Source organism: Trypanosoma melophagium, assembly GCF_022059095.1.
Source record: "Trypanosoma melophagium isolate St. Kilda chromosome Unknown ctg16segment0, whole genome shotgun sequence".
Classification (NCBI taxonomy): domain Eukaryota; phylum Euglenozoa; class Kinetoplastea; order Trypanosomatida; family Trypanosomatidae; genus Trypanosoma; species Trypanosoma melophagium.
The window spans coordinates 112,116-130,000 of record NW_027125144.1 but is presented as its reverse complement, the minus strand read 5'-3'; the positions used below and the strand labels follow the sequence as shown (position 1 = coordinate 130,000).

Below are 17,885 nucleotides of genomic sequence, written 5' to 3'. Positions count from 1 at the left end.
GTTAAAAGAAAAATGAGTGAGAGCAATTGCTACAGGCTTTTCATTCACAAACCCCTCATGCATAAACAGATCTTTTATTATTACTCTTATTGTTTCTATTACTATTGTTGCTGGTATGAGGGCACGATAATAGGGTTGGTTTCTTTTTATTATTATTTTAGTTTACCCCCTTTGCTCATAACGTTTGCTGTGCATTTTGGAATTCTCGTCTGTTCTCTTCTTTTCCCTTTTTTTTGTTTCGTGACTTTTTTTTGTGTTTTTCGTGGGTAAAACCAAAAAAAAAAAAAAAAACGAAAACTGAATAAAAAAATTTCACCTGTAAAAACATTCTTTCGGTTATTTCACAGAGTAAAAGAAAAAAAAAGGTAGAGGCAATAAACGTGAGAAGAAGAATAAAAAGTAAAAGGAAAAAATCCAGTGAGTTCAAAGTACCTCATTTTTTTGCATTATTGTTATTGTGTCTGTGTATATAAATCCCATTACCCTGCAGCTGAAAGGAAACGTACTGAACTAACAAACACACATCCCCACAAGTCCGTAAAGCGGTGTTTGACTAGAATTTGGTAAGAAATGGCGTACAATGATGGTTACTCTGGTGATCGCATGTCCGCCCTCGGCTCTAATCTTCGCGATGTCAACTGGGGAGAAGTGCAGGTTGTGGCCTCGCAGTGGAATTACTACAAACCCCAACAACAACGCAGTGATGCGGAGACGGCGGAGTGGCTGCGTGAGAATCGCATTGCCATCTACGGTGATCGCGTCCCGCAACCAATGCTTCTCTTCTCTGATCTTGTTGCCCCTGACGCTATTCATCAGGGTTTTATGGATCTTGGTTATAAAGTCCCCACGCCTATTCAATCGATTGCGTGGCCTATTCTGTTAAACTCACGTGATCTCGTTGGAGTGGCAAAGACGGGATCGGGAAAGACAATGGCCTTCATGGTGCCCGCCGCCCTGCACATAATGGCACAGCCACCCATACGGCCCGGTGATGGGCCTATCGCACTCGTCCTCGCCCCCACACGCGAACTCGCCGTGCAGATTGAGGAGGAAACACGTAAAGTACTACGACGGGTGCCAAGTATATCCACCACGTGTTTATACGGTGGAACACCAAAGGGACCGCAAATCCGTGTACTCCGCGCTGGTGTACATGTGGTTATTGCGACACCAGGGCGACTGATTGATCTACTTGAGATGCGCGCCACAAATCTGTTACGTGTGACGTATCTCGTACTGGATGAGGCGGACCGCATGTTGGATATGGGATTTGAGGTGCAGATTCGAAAGATTTGTTCACAAATACGTGCAGATCGTCAAACACTTATGTTTTCCGCAACATGGCCACAAGAGATTCGCAACTTGGCGGCGAGTTTTCAACGAGACTTTATCCGTGTACACGTAGGTTCAGAGGACCTTGTCGCGAACAATGATGTACGTCAGCATGTTATGGTGGTTGAAGAGTATGACAAGCATCGTCGATTGGAGGAAATTCTGCAGAAACTTGGTCAACAACGTGTACTTATTTTTGTTAAGACCAAACGTACAGCAGACTCATTACACTCCTCTTTGCGCCGTATACTCGGTGGTGCAGTGATGGCTATTCATGGCGATAAGGAACAGTCACAGCGTGATTATGTGCTAGATCGTTTTCGCCGTGATGCTCGATCTGTGCTTGTTGCAACAGACGTTGCTGCTCGTGGATTGGATATTAAGAGTTTGGATGTGGTGGTGAACTTTGATATGCCAACAAACATTGAAGATTATGTGCATCGTATTGGTATGTGATTATTATTCCGGTTGAGTCTACCGTGTCTACCCTCTCATTCTCACTCTCCTTCTATTTTTTTTATTTTTTTTTAAAGTTTCGATTGACGTTCCTCCCCCTCTTTGTGTGTATTTCCACCCCTCTCTCAAATCACCTTTCTCTCCTTGAAAAAAAAAAACTCTCTGGGTTTGTCTGTTGGCGTCAGTTGTCTTTCTGTGGTGTTCCACTTTTGTTTTGCGGAATGACGAGATATGGTTGCGTGCGTAGAATGGTTGGGAAACAATGAGAGGAAAGGAAGGGAAGGGAAGGATAATAGTATGTATATATATATATATATATATATATATATGGATAGATAAAACGTAGAGGAAGGAGAGAATCGAAAGAATTTCTCTTTGTTCTCGTCACACTCATTCTTTCTTTCTTTTTTTTTATTTTATTTATTTATTTCTTTCCTCTCTCTAATATTCATTTCCATCCCAACCCTTCGCATCCTCAGCCTTTGCCGTTGCCAGAACAGCAACACCAAGAAGAGCATCGGTTGCACTGTGAACGCAACTGCAATATTATTTCTCTCATTCCGTATCTCTCTCTATATACATATATGTGTGTATATGTATATATATGTGTGTGTATGTATGTGTGTGTGTGTACGAGTGTGAGACGGAGCTGAGGAAAAGAGAAGGGTAAAAAGTCGGGGGAATAAACGAACAAGCAAACAAACAATCCTTCCCTTCTCTATGGTAATTTCCTTTGCTCCCCATCTCCGCTTCCGCTTCCTCTTTACTATGAGGGGAAAGTGATATGTGTATGTGTGTGTGTGTGACGTAACCTTGCGTATACCCACATTTGTACATGAAACTAGTGAGGCTGACCTTGTCTGCATATTACAAACGTGGACACGGAAGGAGAATGAGAAATAATCACGCGGTATCACAACAAAACAAAGAAAGGGTCAGACACTGATATGTGCTATAGCACAATAACTTGCTATGAAACACTGTTTTTTTTTTTAACTTCATGCTTGTTTTTTATTTTATTATTCTTATTATTATTACCCGTCTGACCCTTTTATGATGATTATGATTATGATTATTATTGGTTGATATTATTGGTCTCTCTCCTTACCTCTCACATGTTCAAACCTCCTCCCCTGCATCCGTAAGTACACACACTTCTTTTAACGCAGTCTTCTCCCATCCTATGCATGGGGTGGTGTGATTAATAAATTGTTTGTGACTGTGGTCCACATCTTCTTTACCGTGTGCCATATACATCCATGTACCTATTACCACCTACTCTGGTGTGAAGACTGCGGAAAAGGAAGAAGATGGATGCCTCGGGGGGTGTACATACAACAGTAATCCTTCACACAATAACATTTCCACACCAATGGGGTGGGAGGCAGTAAAGGAAAGTAAAGTTGGATAACTACAGGGTGGTGGCGGTGGTGGGAACATTGAGGGAATTCTCTTTTCTCTCTCTCTCTCTCTCCCTCTCTTCCTGTCAATCCATTTATACTTTCGTTATAACTTGAATCCCCCCTGCAGCTACACATTAGGCTAAGACAAATGCGGTGAATCAAGTGTTTCAACGCAGTTATAACACGCCCCAGAGACACTGCCGCCAACAACGACCGTTTTTATCTTTTACTCAGATTAATTCTGATACCATTGAACCTGACAAAAAATTCTTCTCTTCTCTTCTTTTTTTCCTCGTCCTGTCTCTCTCTCTCTTTCTTTGTGTTCGTGTGTGTGTTTGTTCGTTTCTTTGTGCTTGTGTTATTTTTGTGTAATAATTTCTTCTTCTGCTAAAAAAAAAAACAGGACGTACCGGGCGTGCTGGACAGAGAGGTGATGCCTACACTTTTATCTGCGCTGCTGACCCGTCAAAGACAATCCGCGACCTAGCGGAAATTCTACGCCGTGCCAATCAAGAAGTCCCACCGGAGTTATACGATTTAATAGGACGTGGTGGTGGTGGTGGATATAACAATCGTGGTAATCGCGGTGGTTATAATAACCGTGGCGCTGGTGGTGGTGGTGTTGGATATAATCGCGGTGGTGGTGGTGGTTATATGAATAACAATCGTGGTGGATATAATAACAATCGCGGTGGTGGTTATATGAATAACAATAGCAATAATCATTTCCGTGGGAATATAAGTGTTGGTGGTTATGATCCACGGGCGTACACCACACCGTACGGCTCTGCGGCGGCCGCCATCGCTGGACTTCCCCCACCGCCCCTCCCCGCCATGTCATCAACGCCAACATCGACGATGATGATGCGGCCGGGCGATTATCACCGCATGCCCATCCAGCCGCAAATGTCGGTAGGAGGGAATTACCCCGCCAATACCAATACTAATGTCAATGCTAATCCATACTGGAGTGGCACGGCGGCAAACACACATGTGATGCCCATGCACATGCAACAACCACCACCGCCGCCACTCGCAGGAGACAAACGCCGTCGCGATTCGCCGGAACGACGACGTTCGAACAGTCGTGATCGTCACCGACGCCGCTCCGACAGTCGACAGCGGCGACAAAGCTCCGATGAGAGGTACCGACGTCGACAAGGAAGCCGCGATCGCCATTAAAAAGGAGAAAAAAAGAAATGGTGGATAGATATATGTTTGCGTGTAACTAAAAGTAAATAAATGAAAAGAAAAGGAGACCGGAATATACGGAAGGAATAGAAGAGCAGCGATTTATTTCTCTGGAGTGTGTATCAGATGGAGTAATAGCGAGAGGGGAAGTACTGCAGTACTACGGCAGCAGAGGTGTAAGAAGAATAAGTATAAAGGAAAAAAGAAGGAGCTAGAATAAATAGGAATAATAGGTATTTTTCTTCTTTACTTCTGCTGCCAACCTCTACAGTTGTGAAAGAAAAAAAACTCTGCATTCGTTTTTCTCTCATTTTTTCCTCTTCACTTTTTCACCTGTTTATCATTGCAATGTAAAAATATCTTTTTTTTTCCAATCTTGGGGAACCTGTGGACTGTTGTCAACAAAAGAACCTTTTTCCCTATCCTTTTTTACTGCGTGAATTCTACGGCAGAAAGGGAAAGAAGAAAAGGTTCTTTCTTGTTTTCACTGTTTTTTTTTTCTTCCCCCTTGACTACCGGTTGGGAGAGGGCTTGATAGGAGGCTGGCGCTACATCACTTTGATCCTTCATTGCAATAGGTGTGGGGTAATGGTGGTATGTGCAAGACTCAAAGGCAGGTGAGTTGGTCAGCAGAAAAGAAAAGAAAGTACAACACAACATCATATTGACAGATAGAGTGGGAGTTGGTCAGAGTAGAAATATATATATTATATATATATATATATTATATATTATACGGAAATAATAATGAAAAAAGAAGGGATAAATCGTACTGAAGAAATACGATAGAAAAAGAAAAGGAGAATATATCTTGTACTTTGCGAGAGGGTAAGTGAAAAAAAAGTTGTGCGGGTTTATGTCGTTTATGGACTCTATTCTTGATATGGATGATGATGATGATGATGATGATGATTATTATTATTATTATTATTATTATTATTATTAGTGATGACTTTTCTTATCACTTTTATCGTTACTGCTTCTATTCTTAGTGTGTGAATTTGCACAAGATATATTAATAATTTTCCCCACTTCTTTTTATTTCCTTTCTTTTTTTTTGTTCTTCTTATGCGTTAAATGTGTCATCATTAAAGGAAATGTCGTTGCCTGCAGTGGATGTCAATTTTCTATTGAAAGTTGCCCACCGTATGGAGGAACGTCGTCTCCATGTCTACGTACCAGGTGTTCACCGCTCTGCTACCGCCATTGTGTTGCGATTTGGAAACGAACAGCATCAGAGTGTGACGCGTCATTTATTGTCATGTAGAGATGCCACTCATTCGGCTTCAGCATTACTACAACACCTTGGAAGTGCGGGTAGTACGGCAGTACCTTCATCTTTATGTACGCTCTTCGTTAAACGGGCCGATGTGGCGCCTGATCGTTGGAGTGGAAACGTAACATTCCCTGGTGGCCGCCGTGATGTAGGCGACGCAGACGATTTACATACAGTTTTCCGAGGAGTTTATCAAATGCTTGGAATACCATTGAAATCTAGCGATTTTATTCTCATAGGACGCCTCCGTGATTATAGTATTAAAGGTCGACATATGGGTGCCACAGGTGCTGTGCAGTCACGATTTGTTTTTTTACACATTGGAGATCTCACACCAACAGTGTTTTTTGCCCGTCATGAAGTAGATGCTGTGCGGTGGATCCCTATTAACACTTTTACTGTGGAGCATGTGGAGCACGATCGTGTCTGTCATCCGTTGAGTTGTTTTATACGACCATCAGACGCAGACTCAAGAGTGTTTTTAAGAGAGATATTCCCTCAGGCATATTTGGCATTCCCAAGTCTGCAGTTATACGAGTGTTGGCGTGTATGGGGCTTGGCCCTACGGACTACAAGTGAATTATTATCTCTCGAGGGAAGACCACCTATTGATTGGCCACTGGTTTCTTCTAATAGCGCAATAATTCAGTACTTTGTTATTGACGCCGTACATGGATATTATGAAATTCTCTACGCATGGTACCGTTTGAGGGCATGGCTAAGGTTAGGAAATACATCAATCTTGAAAAAGTACGATATTCTCCCACCTGAGGCAGATTCTATTTTTTGGGCTGTTCCAGAATCTATAGAAGTACGACATGTTTTTTTTCTTTCCCTAGATGTATTATTTGCAGTGTTTATTCTTTATTGTATCGCAAGTGTTATATTTGCTTTCTCTACTGCCATCTGTGTGATCTTTGGATGGGCCGACATCAACGGAAGAAAAGAAGAGATGCATGCGTATTATGCAGCGAACACATCAGCCACAGCCGAACTTGAACAATGGAACCAAAAGAAACAACAACAACAACAACAACAACAAACGAAGAGAGAAGAAAAAGAAACAAATAATAGAATGGGAAGGGAGTATCAGCTCGCTTCTGCCGTCCCAGAATTTGGCACCTTCTCTGAGAGGATGGAGTCTGTTACAACTTCATTAACTCACACTAGAATTAAATCAAAGAACACTAATTCCGTATCAAATACTACGGTTCCCACCAAGAAGGAGAGCTATAGTGACAATTTAGATGTCGGTAGTGGAAACTCCTGCGACGCAAATGATCATATTTCTCTTCCCGCTTTGCCAAGCTCTGATGACTGGAATGCGTTTCGACAGTCTGTTAGAGAGTGGGCGGGGAAGGGTGTTCTTGTTGAAACCCACCACTCTTTTCATACCGAAATGGAAGATAGGGAAGACGCCGACGCCACAGTGAAAAGCGTATGATTTTTCCGAAGGAAAAAAAAGGGTGCTGTGACCTCTTTTTTTGTTATTCACACTTCTTGTTCATTCCTACCGACCTATATAACACCGTTATTTATTATTTTTATTTTTTGCGTTTCCTTATCTATTTCATTCCTTATGATTCTTTACTTCTTTGTATATATATATATATATATATATATATATATATATATATATATACGTATGAGGGGTATGAATATATGTGGGGATTTATTTTGCTGAGCACTAACATTTTATTTCTTTCCCCTTTTCTTCTACCGACGTGCATTATTATTATTATTATTATTATTATTATTATTATTATTATTATTATTATTATTATTATTATTATTATTATTATTATTATTATTACTGTGGATGTGTTGGTGCCGGTAACGTGACAAATACGATAGTAAAAAAAAAAAAATAACTCTATTAGGAACTAAAGGGCAGAAATTACCATGGTCGATATGACAGAGGGACTTATTGGTGTACTGCTGTTCCTAGGTTTATGCTATATCGGTACCCTCTTTGGTCGTTTGGTGTTTGTTTACGCCATTGAGCGACCAACTACGCAGTTTTGTTTCGTTGTTATATTTGCTCTCTCAACATTTATATTCACTCTTGTACTACTGGATGCCTCAAAGATTGCAAGTTCCATCTTTTCAACAGGCTTTATCACCCATGCATTACGCTACGCTATAATAGCTGACCTCACTGCTATTTCATTACTTTGTCCCTTTTGCATTCTTCGATTACTTCTGCAAAACCTCCATCTCCGCCGTTTTATGGTACTACTAGGTACTTTTAGCATTTTATTATATCTGTTTGGATCATGGGTTCCTCCACTACGATGGTTACGTGGTCTTTTAGGGTTTGGGTTTCACTTGAGCCCTGCACATACATTGTGGGATGCGGTTAGCACAACTGTTGCGTTGGTTGGTATACTTGCTGTGGGAGTTCTCTCTGGATATGCCGCTGTGACAACTCCTGTGGCGTTTATTCGGCCACTTATAGTTAGGGATAGCGGTGGGGGGGCACGAGTGGCTCTTGGTGTATTAGCAAAGCGACAGCGTCATTTACTTTCTCTATGGACTTCTAAACAAACTCAAATAGCGCAGGCGTGGAGCACCAGAGTGCCATCAGCGTCAGCACGTGGTTCTGCTACACTTGTATGGGGCTGGGTAGCAAAGTCGCTACGTTCTGGTACCGGCGATGGGAATTCTCGCTGGAATAGTGAGAATGTGGCAAAATTAAAAGCTGAAAGTGATGGTATACAGGCTGTAAGTACGGCAGTTTTCCTTGAGATGAACGAAATGGATTCATTGCTCCGCTCAGCGGAGAATGGTGCTACTTGGCGAGGTTGGGCAGAAGCATTCTTGGGGGTTATACTTCTCTTACACACCCTACTTAAGCTGACCTTCACCACTATTAGTTTATTAAGATGGCGTCTCTCTTCTCTTGCTACAATGCCTCACCAGAATGAGGACACAGCAACACGGGTGGTTGGTATATTTGAAACATACGGTCTTTCAGTCTCAAATAGTGAGGGTACTGAACGTCGTGTCGCATGGGTGTCATTGACCCTTAACGCCTGGATGATTATCAGCTCCATTCGCGGATTCCTCCTAACAGTATTTCGACTAGTGACACTATATACCGCTTTCTTAAGTATGGACACCACCGTTTTAGCTCTGACAACAGGAATGGGCGCCTACTTCATCGGACAACTACTCCTGCTCCGCCTCTCTCCCACACTAGAGACTCAAAGTGTTTTGTGCGAAGTAATTCAGGAACAGTTACCGCGACGCGAGTTTTACCGCCGTCTCAACGATATGGTATTTGTTATTGCAAGCGCTGTTACTATACTAGTACGTCACAGTATGGTGTCATTGCAAGTCTCCAATCAATACAACATTGAAGGCTAAACGCTACAAATTAAGCAAATTAAACATCGATAACGATAAGCCAAGCCACAATATCCACACTTTCCTGACATTACTTGGGTTACAACATAAAAACAAAAATCAAAACCAAGTTGCATTATAACGGTTGGCAAACTACATGTCATACTTACCCTACAAGTCAAAAACCTAAAGCAATTTTTTTCTTCATTATGAATATAACAAAAACTCTTCACACTCTTCTACTTTTCACCTAAAACAAAGTAAAAGTACAAAAGACAATTTCACTGAAAGTATACACAAAATGTATTAACTGATTCAAAACATGGCGTCATCTAAGAGAATTAAAATCATAACCACCCACAACACACACACACATACCAGAAACAGGCGTTCGTGAGAGGTTTCACAACTGGCGTTGACGGCCTTATATTCTCTTTTCCCATTACCGATACTCTGCATGATCAAGTCACTGAGGAGGAGAGATAGTTGGGTGTGTTCTTACATATTCTCTTACTTTATTATACCCATTGCACACTTGTTGAACATCAATAACCTCCTTTTTGTTTGAGTACTCTGGTGGGTGTGTTTCTTGTGTTTATTTCTGACGTTGTATGGTTTTCTGTTGTATGTGATGTTCCACTGCCGCTGTATTTGCACTCTTTTTTCTTTTTCTGGGGTGGAATGGGAAGGCCATGGTTATTAGGGATCGGAGAAAGACTCGTGGACGCGGTGGTGTGCTGCGCCGTGCCCTACTGATCTTTTTCCTACTGATGTCTATGGCCGTTGTGTCCGCTCTTTTCATACGTCTTGGTTCAACTGACCAGGGTAGGACTGTGGGCCTAGGTCAGATGTCCTTTGAGAGAGTGGATACCTTCATGATGGCTGAGACTATCCGCTACATCCCACGCCGTGTTGTGGACACGTGGGCCCAGCGTGACTACCTTGTGGTGTTCGGCATCCCGTCGGTGGACATTGAGGAACGGCAGAGGCGGCGCCACCTGCAGCGGACCACGTGCTGGCGCTTCCCCGGTGTTGCTAAGAAGGCAAACAACTTTACGGGTGAGATGCTGGTGCTGTATGTCCTTGCACGCCACCCGTCTCACGACTATAACTACTCTGCTGCAGCGCAGGAGGAGGCAGCGGAGTGGCATGATGTGCTCACACTGTCCATGCACGAGGGCAGACCATCAACGAACAAAGTAATCGGTGGTCCGGGATTTTGGGGCATTGAGGCTGAGTTCGGCATGAGTCGCAAGACGTTCATGTGGTACCACCATGCCCTTCAACTGTTCCCCAATGTCAGTTATATGGGAAAAGGCGACGACGATATGTTTTTGCGGGTGCCGCAGTATCTCGCAGACCTGCGTACCCTGCCGCGCCGTGGACTGTATTGGGGATTGAGAGACTTCTCCGATGCTGGTTACGTGTATGTTAGTGGTTTTTGCTCGACACTGGCGAGGAATGTTGTGGAACATGTGGTGTCGTACACGCCAGTAACGAATTTAGTATATAATCCATACTGCATTACTAGGAAAGAGCTGTTGTTGCGAGACATGCACCACGAAGATGTGATGATTGCTCAGATAATACACAAGACGATGCGCCGACGTGTCGTGTACGCCGGAGAAAAACCATGCCATTTCCATGATGTTCATGTTGGTTTTCGTGTCCGTCCAGTGACGTCCCGGTCTGTGGTCATCCATCACCTGTGGGAGAGTGAGTATGCTGAGCTGATGAAGCGCTTTGGAAACGATACGTCTCCCTCCCCTCGCAGGATCAGGCGGGGCAGCAGATGCTTCATTGGATTTCCTTGTGATAGATAAAGCAAAAGTGTAAAGTTTTGTGACTGCAGTTGTGCTTTGTTTCATTATATTATTAGGTTTCAGTTAATTGCATGATGATTGTTGGCTTTTTCTTTATCTTACATACTCTCTTGCTTTATTATACCCATTGCACACTTGTTGAGCATCAATAACCTCCTTTTTGTTTGAGTACTCTGGTGGGTGTGTTTCTTGTGTTTGTTTCTGACGTTGTATGGTTTTCTGTTGTATGTGATGTTCCACTGCCGCTGTATTTGCACTCTTTTTTCTTTTTCTGGGGTGGAATGGGAAGGCCATGATTATTAGGGATCGGAGAAAGGCTCGTGGACGCGGTGGTGTGCTGCGCCGTGCCCTACTGATCTTTTTCCTACTGATGTCTATGGCCGTTGTGTCCGCTCTTTTCATACGTCTTGGTTCAACTGACCAGGGTAGGACTGTGGGCCTAGGTCAGATGTCCTTTGAGAGAGTGGATACCTTCATGATGGCCGAGACTATCCGCTACATCCCACGCCGTGTTGTGGACACGTGGGCCCAGCGTGACTACCTTGTGGTGTTCGGCATCCCGTCGGTGGACATTGAGGAACGGCAGAGGCGGCGCCACCTGCAGCGGACCACGTGCTGGCGCTTCCCCGGTGTTGCTAAGAAGGCAAACAACTTTACGGGTGAGATGCTGGTGCTGTATGTCCTTGCACGCCACCCGTCTCACGACTATAACTACTCTGCTGCAGCGCAGGAGGAGGCAGCGGAGTGGCATGATGTGCTCACACTATTCCTTGGCGAGGGCAGACCATCAACGAACAAAGTAATCGGTGGTCCGGGATTTTGGGGCATTAATGCCGAGGTTGGCATGAGTCGCAAGACGTTCATGTGGTTCCACCATGCCCTTCAACTGTTCCCCAATGTCAGTTATATGGGAAAAGGCGACGACGATATGTTTTTGCGGGTGCCGCAGTATCTCGCAGACCTGCGTACCCTGCCGCGCCGTGGACTGTATTGGGGTCTGCTTAGGGAAGTGAGAGGATTTCGAGCGGATGGCCGCGTTGTATTTCGTTACATATCTGGGTTTTGCGCGACTCTTGCGAGAGACGTGGTGGAGCAGGTTGTGTCGTACGAGCCGCTGTGGCGTGTCGTCTATCATCCACGGAGTGCCGATCCTATGGAATTTATCTACCTTAGTATGGACCACGAGGACATGATGGTGGGTCGTGCACTGTTCGATTTAAAGTATCCTGTGGTTTTTGTGCGTGAGAAAACGTGCAGCTTTCACGATTTGCATAAAGGGTTCCAGGTGGAGCCCTTGACTTCGAGTTCTGTGGTCATCCATCACCTGTGGGAGAGTGAGTATGCTGAGCTGATGAAGCGCTTTGGAAACGATACGTCTCCCTCCCCTCGCAGGATCAGGCGGGGCAGCAGATGCTTCATTGGATTTCCTTGTGATAGATAAAGCAAAAGTGTGAAGTTTTATGACTGCAGTTGTGCTTTGTTTCATTATATTATTAGGTTTCAGTTAATTGCATGATGATTGTTGGCTTTTTCTTTATCTTACATACTCTCTTGCTTTATTATACCCATTGCACACTTGTTGAACAACAATAACCTCCTTTTTGTTTGAGTACTCTGGTGGGTGTGTTTCTTGTGTTTGTTTCTGACGTTGTATGGTTTTCTGTTGTATGTGATGTTCCACTGCCGCTGTATTTGCACTCTTTTTTCTTTTTCTGGGGTGGAATGGGAAGGCCATGATTATTAGGGATCGGAGAAAGACTCGTGGACGCGGTGGTGTGCTGCGCCGTGCCCTACTGATCTTTTTCCTACTGATGTCTATGGCCGTTGTGTCCGCTCTTTTCATACGTCTTGGTTCAACTGACCAGGGTAGGACTGTGGGCCTAGGTCAGATGTCCTTTGAGAGAGTGGATACCTTCATGATGGCTGAGACTATCCGCTACATCCCACGCCGTGTTGTGGACACGTGGGCCCAGCGTGACTACCTTGTGGTGTTCGGCATCCCGTCGGTGGACATTGAGGAACGGCAGAGGCGGCGCCACCTGCAGCGGACCACGTGCTGGCGCTTCCCCGGTGTTGCTAAGAAGGCAAACAACTTTACGGGTGAGATGCTGGTGCTGTATGTCCTTGCACGCCACCCGTCTCACGACTATAACTACTCTGCTGCAGCGCAGGAGGAGGCAGCGGAGTGGCATGATGTGCTCACACTGTCCATGCACGAGAGCAGACCATCAACGAACAAAGTAATCGGTGGTCCGGGATTTTGGGGCATTAATGCCGAGGTTGGCATGAGTCGCAAGACGTTCATGTGGTACCACCATGCCCTTCAACTGTTCCCCAATGTCAGTTATATGGGAAAAGGTGACGACGATATGTTTTTGCGGGTGCCGCAGTATCTCGCAGACCTGCGTACCCTGCCGCGCCGTGGACTGTATTGGGGGCTTTTCAAGCGTTCTAGGAAAGATATTGTGAGGTACGTTACTGGTTTCTGCGTGACTCTTGCGAGAGACGCGGTGGAGCAGGTTGTGTCTTGCGAACCAGTGCGGAATTTTGTGTACCGTCCTTCTGCTGATGGGATAAAAGATTTGTTGTATTTTTATATGCATCACGAAGATGTTATGGTGGGCCGTGTACTAATGCAAGTGAAGTATCAAAATCTTCTCTATGCCCGTGAAAAACCATGCCATTTCCATGATGTTCATGTTGGCCATCGTGTCCGTCCAGTCACATCCCGGTCTGTGGTCATCCATCACCTGTGGGAGAGTGAGTATGCTGAGCTGATGAAGCGCTTTGGAAACGATACGTCTCCCTCCCCTCGCAGGATCAGGCGCAGCAGTAGGTGCTTTATTGACTTTCCTTGTGATAGATAAAAGGAGTTTGTTTAATGATTCTCAGTTCCTTTTATTTCTTTTTGTTTTGTCGGTTTCTACATTCTTTCATATTGTTATAAATGTACATATTGCTGCATATATGGTGACTACCTCCATAAGTCTATTTTTGCTTTATTATACCCATTGCACACTTGTTGAACAACAATAACCTCCTTTTTGTTTGAGTACTCTGGTGGGCGTGTTTCTTGTGTTTATTTCTGACGTTGTATGGTTTTCTGTTGTATGTGATGTTCCACTGCCGCTGTATTTGCACTCTTTTTTCTTTTTCTGGGGTGGAATGGGAAGGCCATGGTTATTAGGGATCGGAGAAAGACTCGTGGACGCGGTGGTGTGCTGCGCCGTGCCCTACTGATCTTTTTCCTACTGATGTCTATGGCCGTTGTATATGTTTTTTTCATGACCGTTGCTCTGCATGATCAGGTGACTGAGGAGGGACGTTTGAATGTGTCCTTTGAGAGAGTGGATACCTTCATGATGGCTGAGACTATCCGCTACATCCCACGCCGTGTTGTGGACACGTGGGCCCAGCGTGACTACCTTGTGGTGTTCGGCATCCCGTCGGTGGACATTGAGGAACGGCAGAGGCGGCGCCACCTGCAGCGGACCACGTGCTGGCGCTTCCCCGGTGTTGCTAAGAAGGCAAACAACTTTACGGGTGAGATGCTGGTGCTGTATGTCCTTGCACGCCACCCGTCTCACGACTATAACTACTCTGCTGCAGCGCAGGAGGAGGCAGCGGAGTGGCATGATGTGCTCACACTGTCCATGCACGAGAGCAGACCATCAACGAACAAAGTAATCGGTGGTCCGGGATTTTGGGGCATTGAGGCTGAGGTTCGGCATGAGTCGCAAGACGTTCATGTGGTTCCACCATGCCCTTCAACTGTTCCCCAATGTCAGTTATATGGGAAAAGGCGACGACGATATGTTTTTGCGGGTGCCGCAGTATCTCGCAGACCTGCGTACCCTCCCGCGCCGTGGACTGTATTGGGGATTGAGAGACTTCTCCGATGCTGGTTACGTGTATGTTAGTGGTTTTTGCTCGACACTGGCGAGGAATGTTGTGGAACATGTGGTGTCGTACACGCCAGTAACGAATTTAGTATATAATCCATACTGCATTACTAGGAAAGAGCTGTTGTTGCGAGACATGCACCACGAAGATGTGATGATTGCTCAGATAATACACAAGACGATGCGCCGACGTGTCGTGTACGCCGGAGAAAAACCATGCCATTTCCATGATGTTCATGTTGGTTTTCGTGTCCGTCCAGTGACGTCCCGGTCTGTGGTCATCCATCACCTGTGGGAGAGTGAGTATGCTGAGCTGATGAAGCGCTTTGGAAACGATACGTCTCCCTCCCCTCGCAGGATCAGGCGGGGCAGCAGATGCTTCATTGGATTTCCTTGTGATAGATAAAGCATTAGCCGCGCTTGTAGCGTGGAAAGAGCACCAGCGTGTCGTATATGAAACTTCTCGAAGAGAGAGAGAGATTGGACATACAGTGGTAGAGTAAACGGAAACATGTTGGAAGAGACGTAGAGTTGTGTGCATAACAATTCGACTCTTTTGTAATGCTTGAATACTTTGAAAACATTTCTTCTTTTCTTATTTATCTTTTTCTCTTTCAATGCAATTGCTTAAGGTTGCACACCAATAATTCCTCACAAATAGTTGTACAACGCGCTCAGAACTCGAAAGAGAGTTTTTAAAAGCCCACCCAGCCGCAACCTAAAAAGAAATTTTTAAATTTTAACAATATTTTTATATCTCGCTGGTCAAGGGATTTTAATTTAAGACGTTTTTACTTTTAAAAGGTTTTTATTTTTATTATTTTCAAGAAAAATAAATAAATAAATAAATAAATAAATAAATATTACTTTCAAATTTTTGTTTTTCAATCATAGTCCGGGTGCGCGTAGGCTATAAACCATCCTGCAGGTGAGAATAGCATTAGAGCAGCGAAGATCTCACAAAACGAAAAAATTATTTTACGTCTCAACACTCTCATTTTTTCTTTGTTTTTCACAGAGAGTGTTATGTTTTTTGTTTCTTCTGTTTTTTCCATTGAAGTTTTTCTTGGCGAGCCTTATGTATAAAAATTAAAAGTGCAGCAGCCATTGAAATACCTTTTTTTGTATTAACATTAAGTGTTTAGCTTTGTGTACCCTTTTTATATTTTGTTTTTTGTACCATTAATTTTTTTTTGTGGAGCACTTGTTAAAACTGAAAGTGTTAATGCCATTGAGATACTTTTTATTTTGTCATCATTAAGTTTATTTTGAAATACCTCCAATAAGGTTCAACGGTCCGAACACCTGGATCGAATAATAATATGATTGAAAAGGCCAGGGTTCGATGTCCGGAATCGCTTGAGGCTCCATTAAGATTTATTGAGTCTCTTTGGCGTGGAAGGGTGTGGGAGCGTTCTTTCCAACCCCGAAAGCCAAAGTGCAAGCCACAGATGGCGAGAAATATCTCTCGTATTTCCCAGTTAATAATGTGTTGATGTACTGGCCTTATCGGCAAAAGTTGTTTCTGTTTGACATGCCGTACCACTTGTGCAAACACGTTCTTTCTTTCCTCTTCTTTTCTTAGTAAAACGACAAAAGTGTGAAGTTTTGTGACTGCAGTTGTGCTTTGTTTCATTATATTATTAGGTTTCAGTTAATTGCATGATGATTGTTGGCTTTTTCTTTATCTTGCATAATCTCTTGCTTTATTATACCCATTGCACACTTGTTGAACAACAATAACCTCCTTTTTGTTTGAGTACTCTGGTGGGTGTGTTTCTTGTGTTTATTTCTGACGTTGTATGGTTTTCTGTTGTATGTGATGTTCCACTGCCGCTGTATTTGCACTCTTTTTTCTTTTTCTGGGGTGGAATGGGAAGGCCATGATTATTAGGGATCGGGGAAAGACTCGTGGACGCGGTGGTGTGCTGCGCCGTGCCCTACTGATCTTTTTCCTACTGATGTCTATGGCCGTTGTATATGTTTTTTCATGACCGTTGCTCTGCATGATCAGGTGACTGAGGAGGGACGTTTGAATGTGTCCTTTGAGAGAGTGGATACCTTCATGATGGCTGAGACTATCCGCTACATCCCACGCCGTGTTGTGGACACGTGGGCCCAGCGTGACTACCTTGTGGTGTTCGGCATCCCGTCGGTGGACATTGAGGAACGGCAGAGGCGGCGCCACCTGCAGCGGACCACGTGCTGGCGCTTCCCCGGTGTTGCTAAGAAGGCAAACAACTTTACGGGTGAGATGCTGGTGCTGTATGTCCTTGCACGCCACCCGTCTCACGACTATAACTACTCTGCTGCAGCGCAGGAGGAGGCAGCGGAGTGGCATGATGTGCTCACACTGTCCATGCACGAGGGCAGACCATCAACGAACAAAGTAATCGGTGGTCCGGGATTTTGGGGCATTGAGGCTGAGTTCGGCATGAGTCGCAAGACGTTCATGTGGTACCACCATGCCCTTCAACTGTTCCCCAATGTCAGTTATATGGGAAAAGGCGACGACGATATGTTTTTGCGGGTGCCGCAGTATCTCGCAGACCTGCGTACCCTGCCGCGCCGTGGACTGTATTGGGGATTGAGAGACTTCTCCGATGCTGGTTACGTGTATGTTAGTGGTTTTTGCTCGACACTGGCGAGGAATGTTGTGGAACATGTGGTGTCGTACACGCCAGTAACGAATTTAGTATATAATCCATACTGCATTACTAGGAAAGAGCTGTTGTTGCGAGACATGCACCACGAAGATGTGATGATTGCTCAGATAATACACAAGACGATGCGCCGACGTGTCGTGTACGCCGGAGAAAAACCATGCCATTTCCATGATGTTCATGTTGGTTTTCGTGTCCGTCCAGTGACGTCCCGGTCTGTGGTCATCCATCACCTGTGGGAGAGTGAGTATGCTGAGCTGATGAAGCGCTTTGGAAACGATACGTCTCCCTCCCCTCGCAGGATCAGGCGGGGCAGCAGATGCTTCATTGGATTTCCTTGTGATAGATAAAGCATTAGCCGCGCTTGTAGCGTGGAAAGAGCACCAGCGTGTCGTATATGAAACTTCTCGAAGAGAGAGAGATTGGACATACAGTGGTAGAGTAAACGGAAACATGTTGGAAGAGACGTAGAGTTGTGTGCATAACAATTC

General features: G+C 44.5%; 3 protein-coding genes across 3 annotated transcripts; all 3 read left to right on the top strand.

The window, feature by feature from the left end:
* Positions 1 to 570: 570 nt before the first annotated feature.
* Positions 571 to 4,373, top strand: LSM04_003374 (DEAD/DEAH box helicase domain; the record flags this gene model as incomplete). Its single annotated transcript, XM_067337488.1, has 2 exons — positions 571 to 1,780; positions 3,595 to 4,373. The coding sequence occupies 2 exons, from the start codon at positions 571 to 573 to the stop codon at positions 4,371 to 4,373; spliced, it is 1,989 nt and encodes a 662-aa protein (XP_067193513.1).
* Positions 4,374 to 5,479: 1,106 nt separating this feature from the next.
* Positions 5,480 to 7,102, top strand: LSM04_007421 (uncharacterized protein; the record flags this gene model as incomplete). Its single annotated transcript, XM_067337487.1, has 1 exon — positions 5,480 to 7,102. One exon carries the CDS (start codon positions 5,480 to 5,482, stop codon positions 7,100 to 7,102), a length of 1,623 nt encoding a protein of 540 aa, XP_067193588.1.
* A 467-nt stretch (positions 7,103 to 7,569) lies between these two features.
* LSM04_006683 (Abscisic acid G-protein coupled receptor-like domain) lies at positions 7,570 to 9,027 on the top strand (the record flags this gene model as incomplete). The annotated part of the gene is made up of 1 exon (XM_067337486.1): positions 7,570 to 9,027. The coding sequence occupies one exon, from the start codon at positions 7,570 to 7,572 to the stop codon at positions 9,025 to 9,027; it is 1,458 nt and encodes a 485-aa protein (XP_067193574.1).
* Positions 9,028 to 17,885: the final 8,858 nt, after the last annotated feature.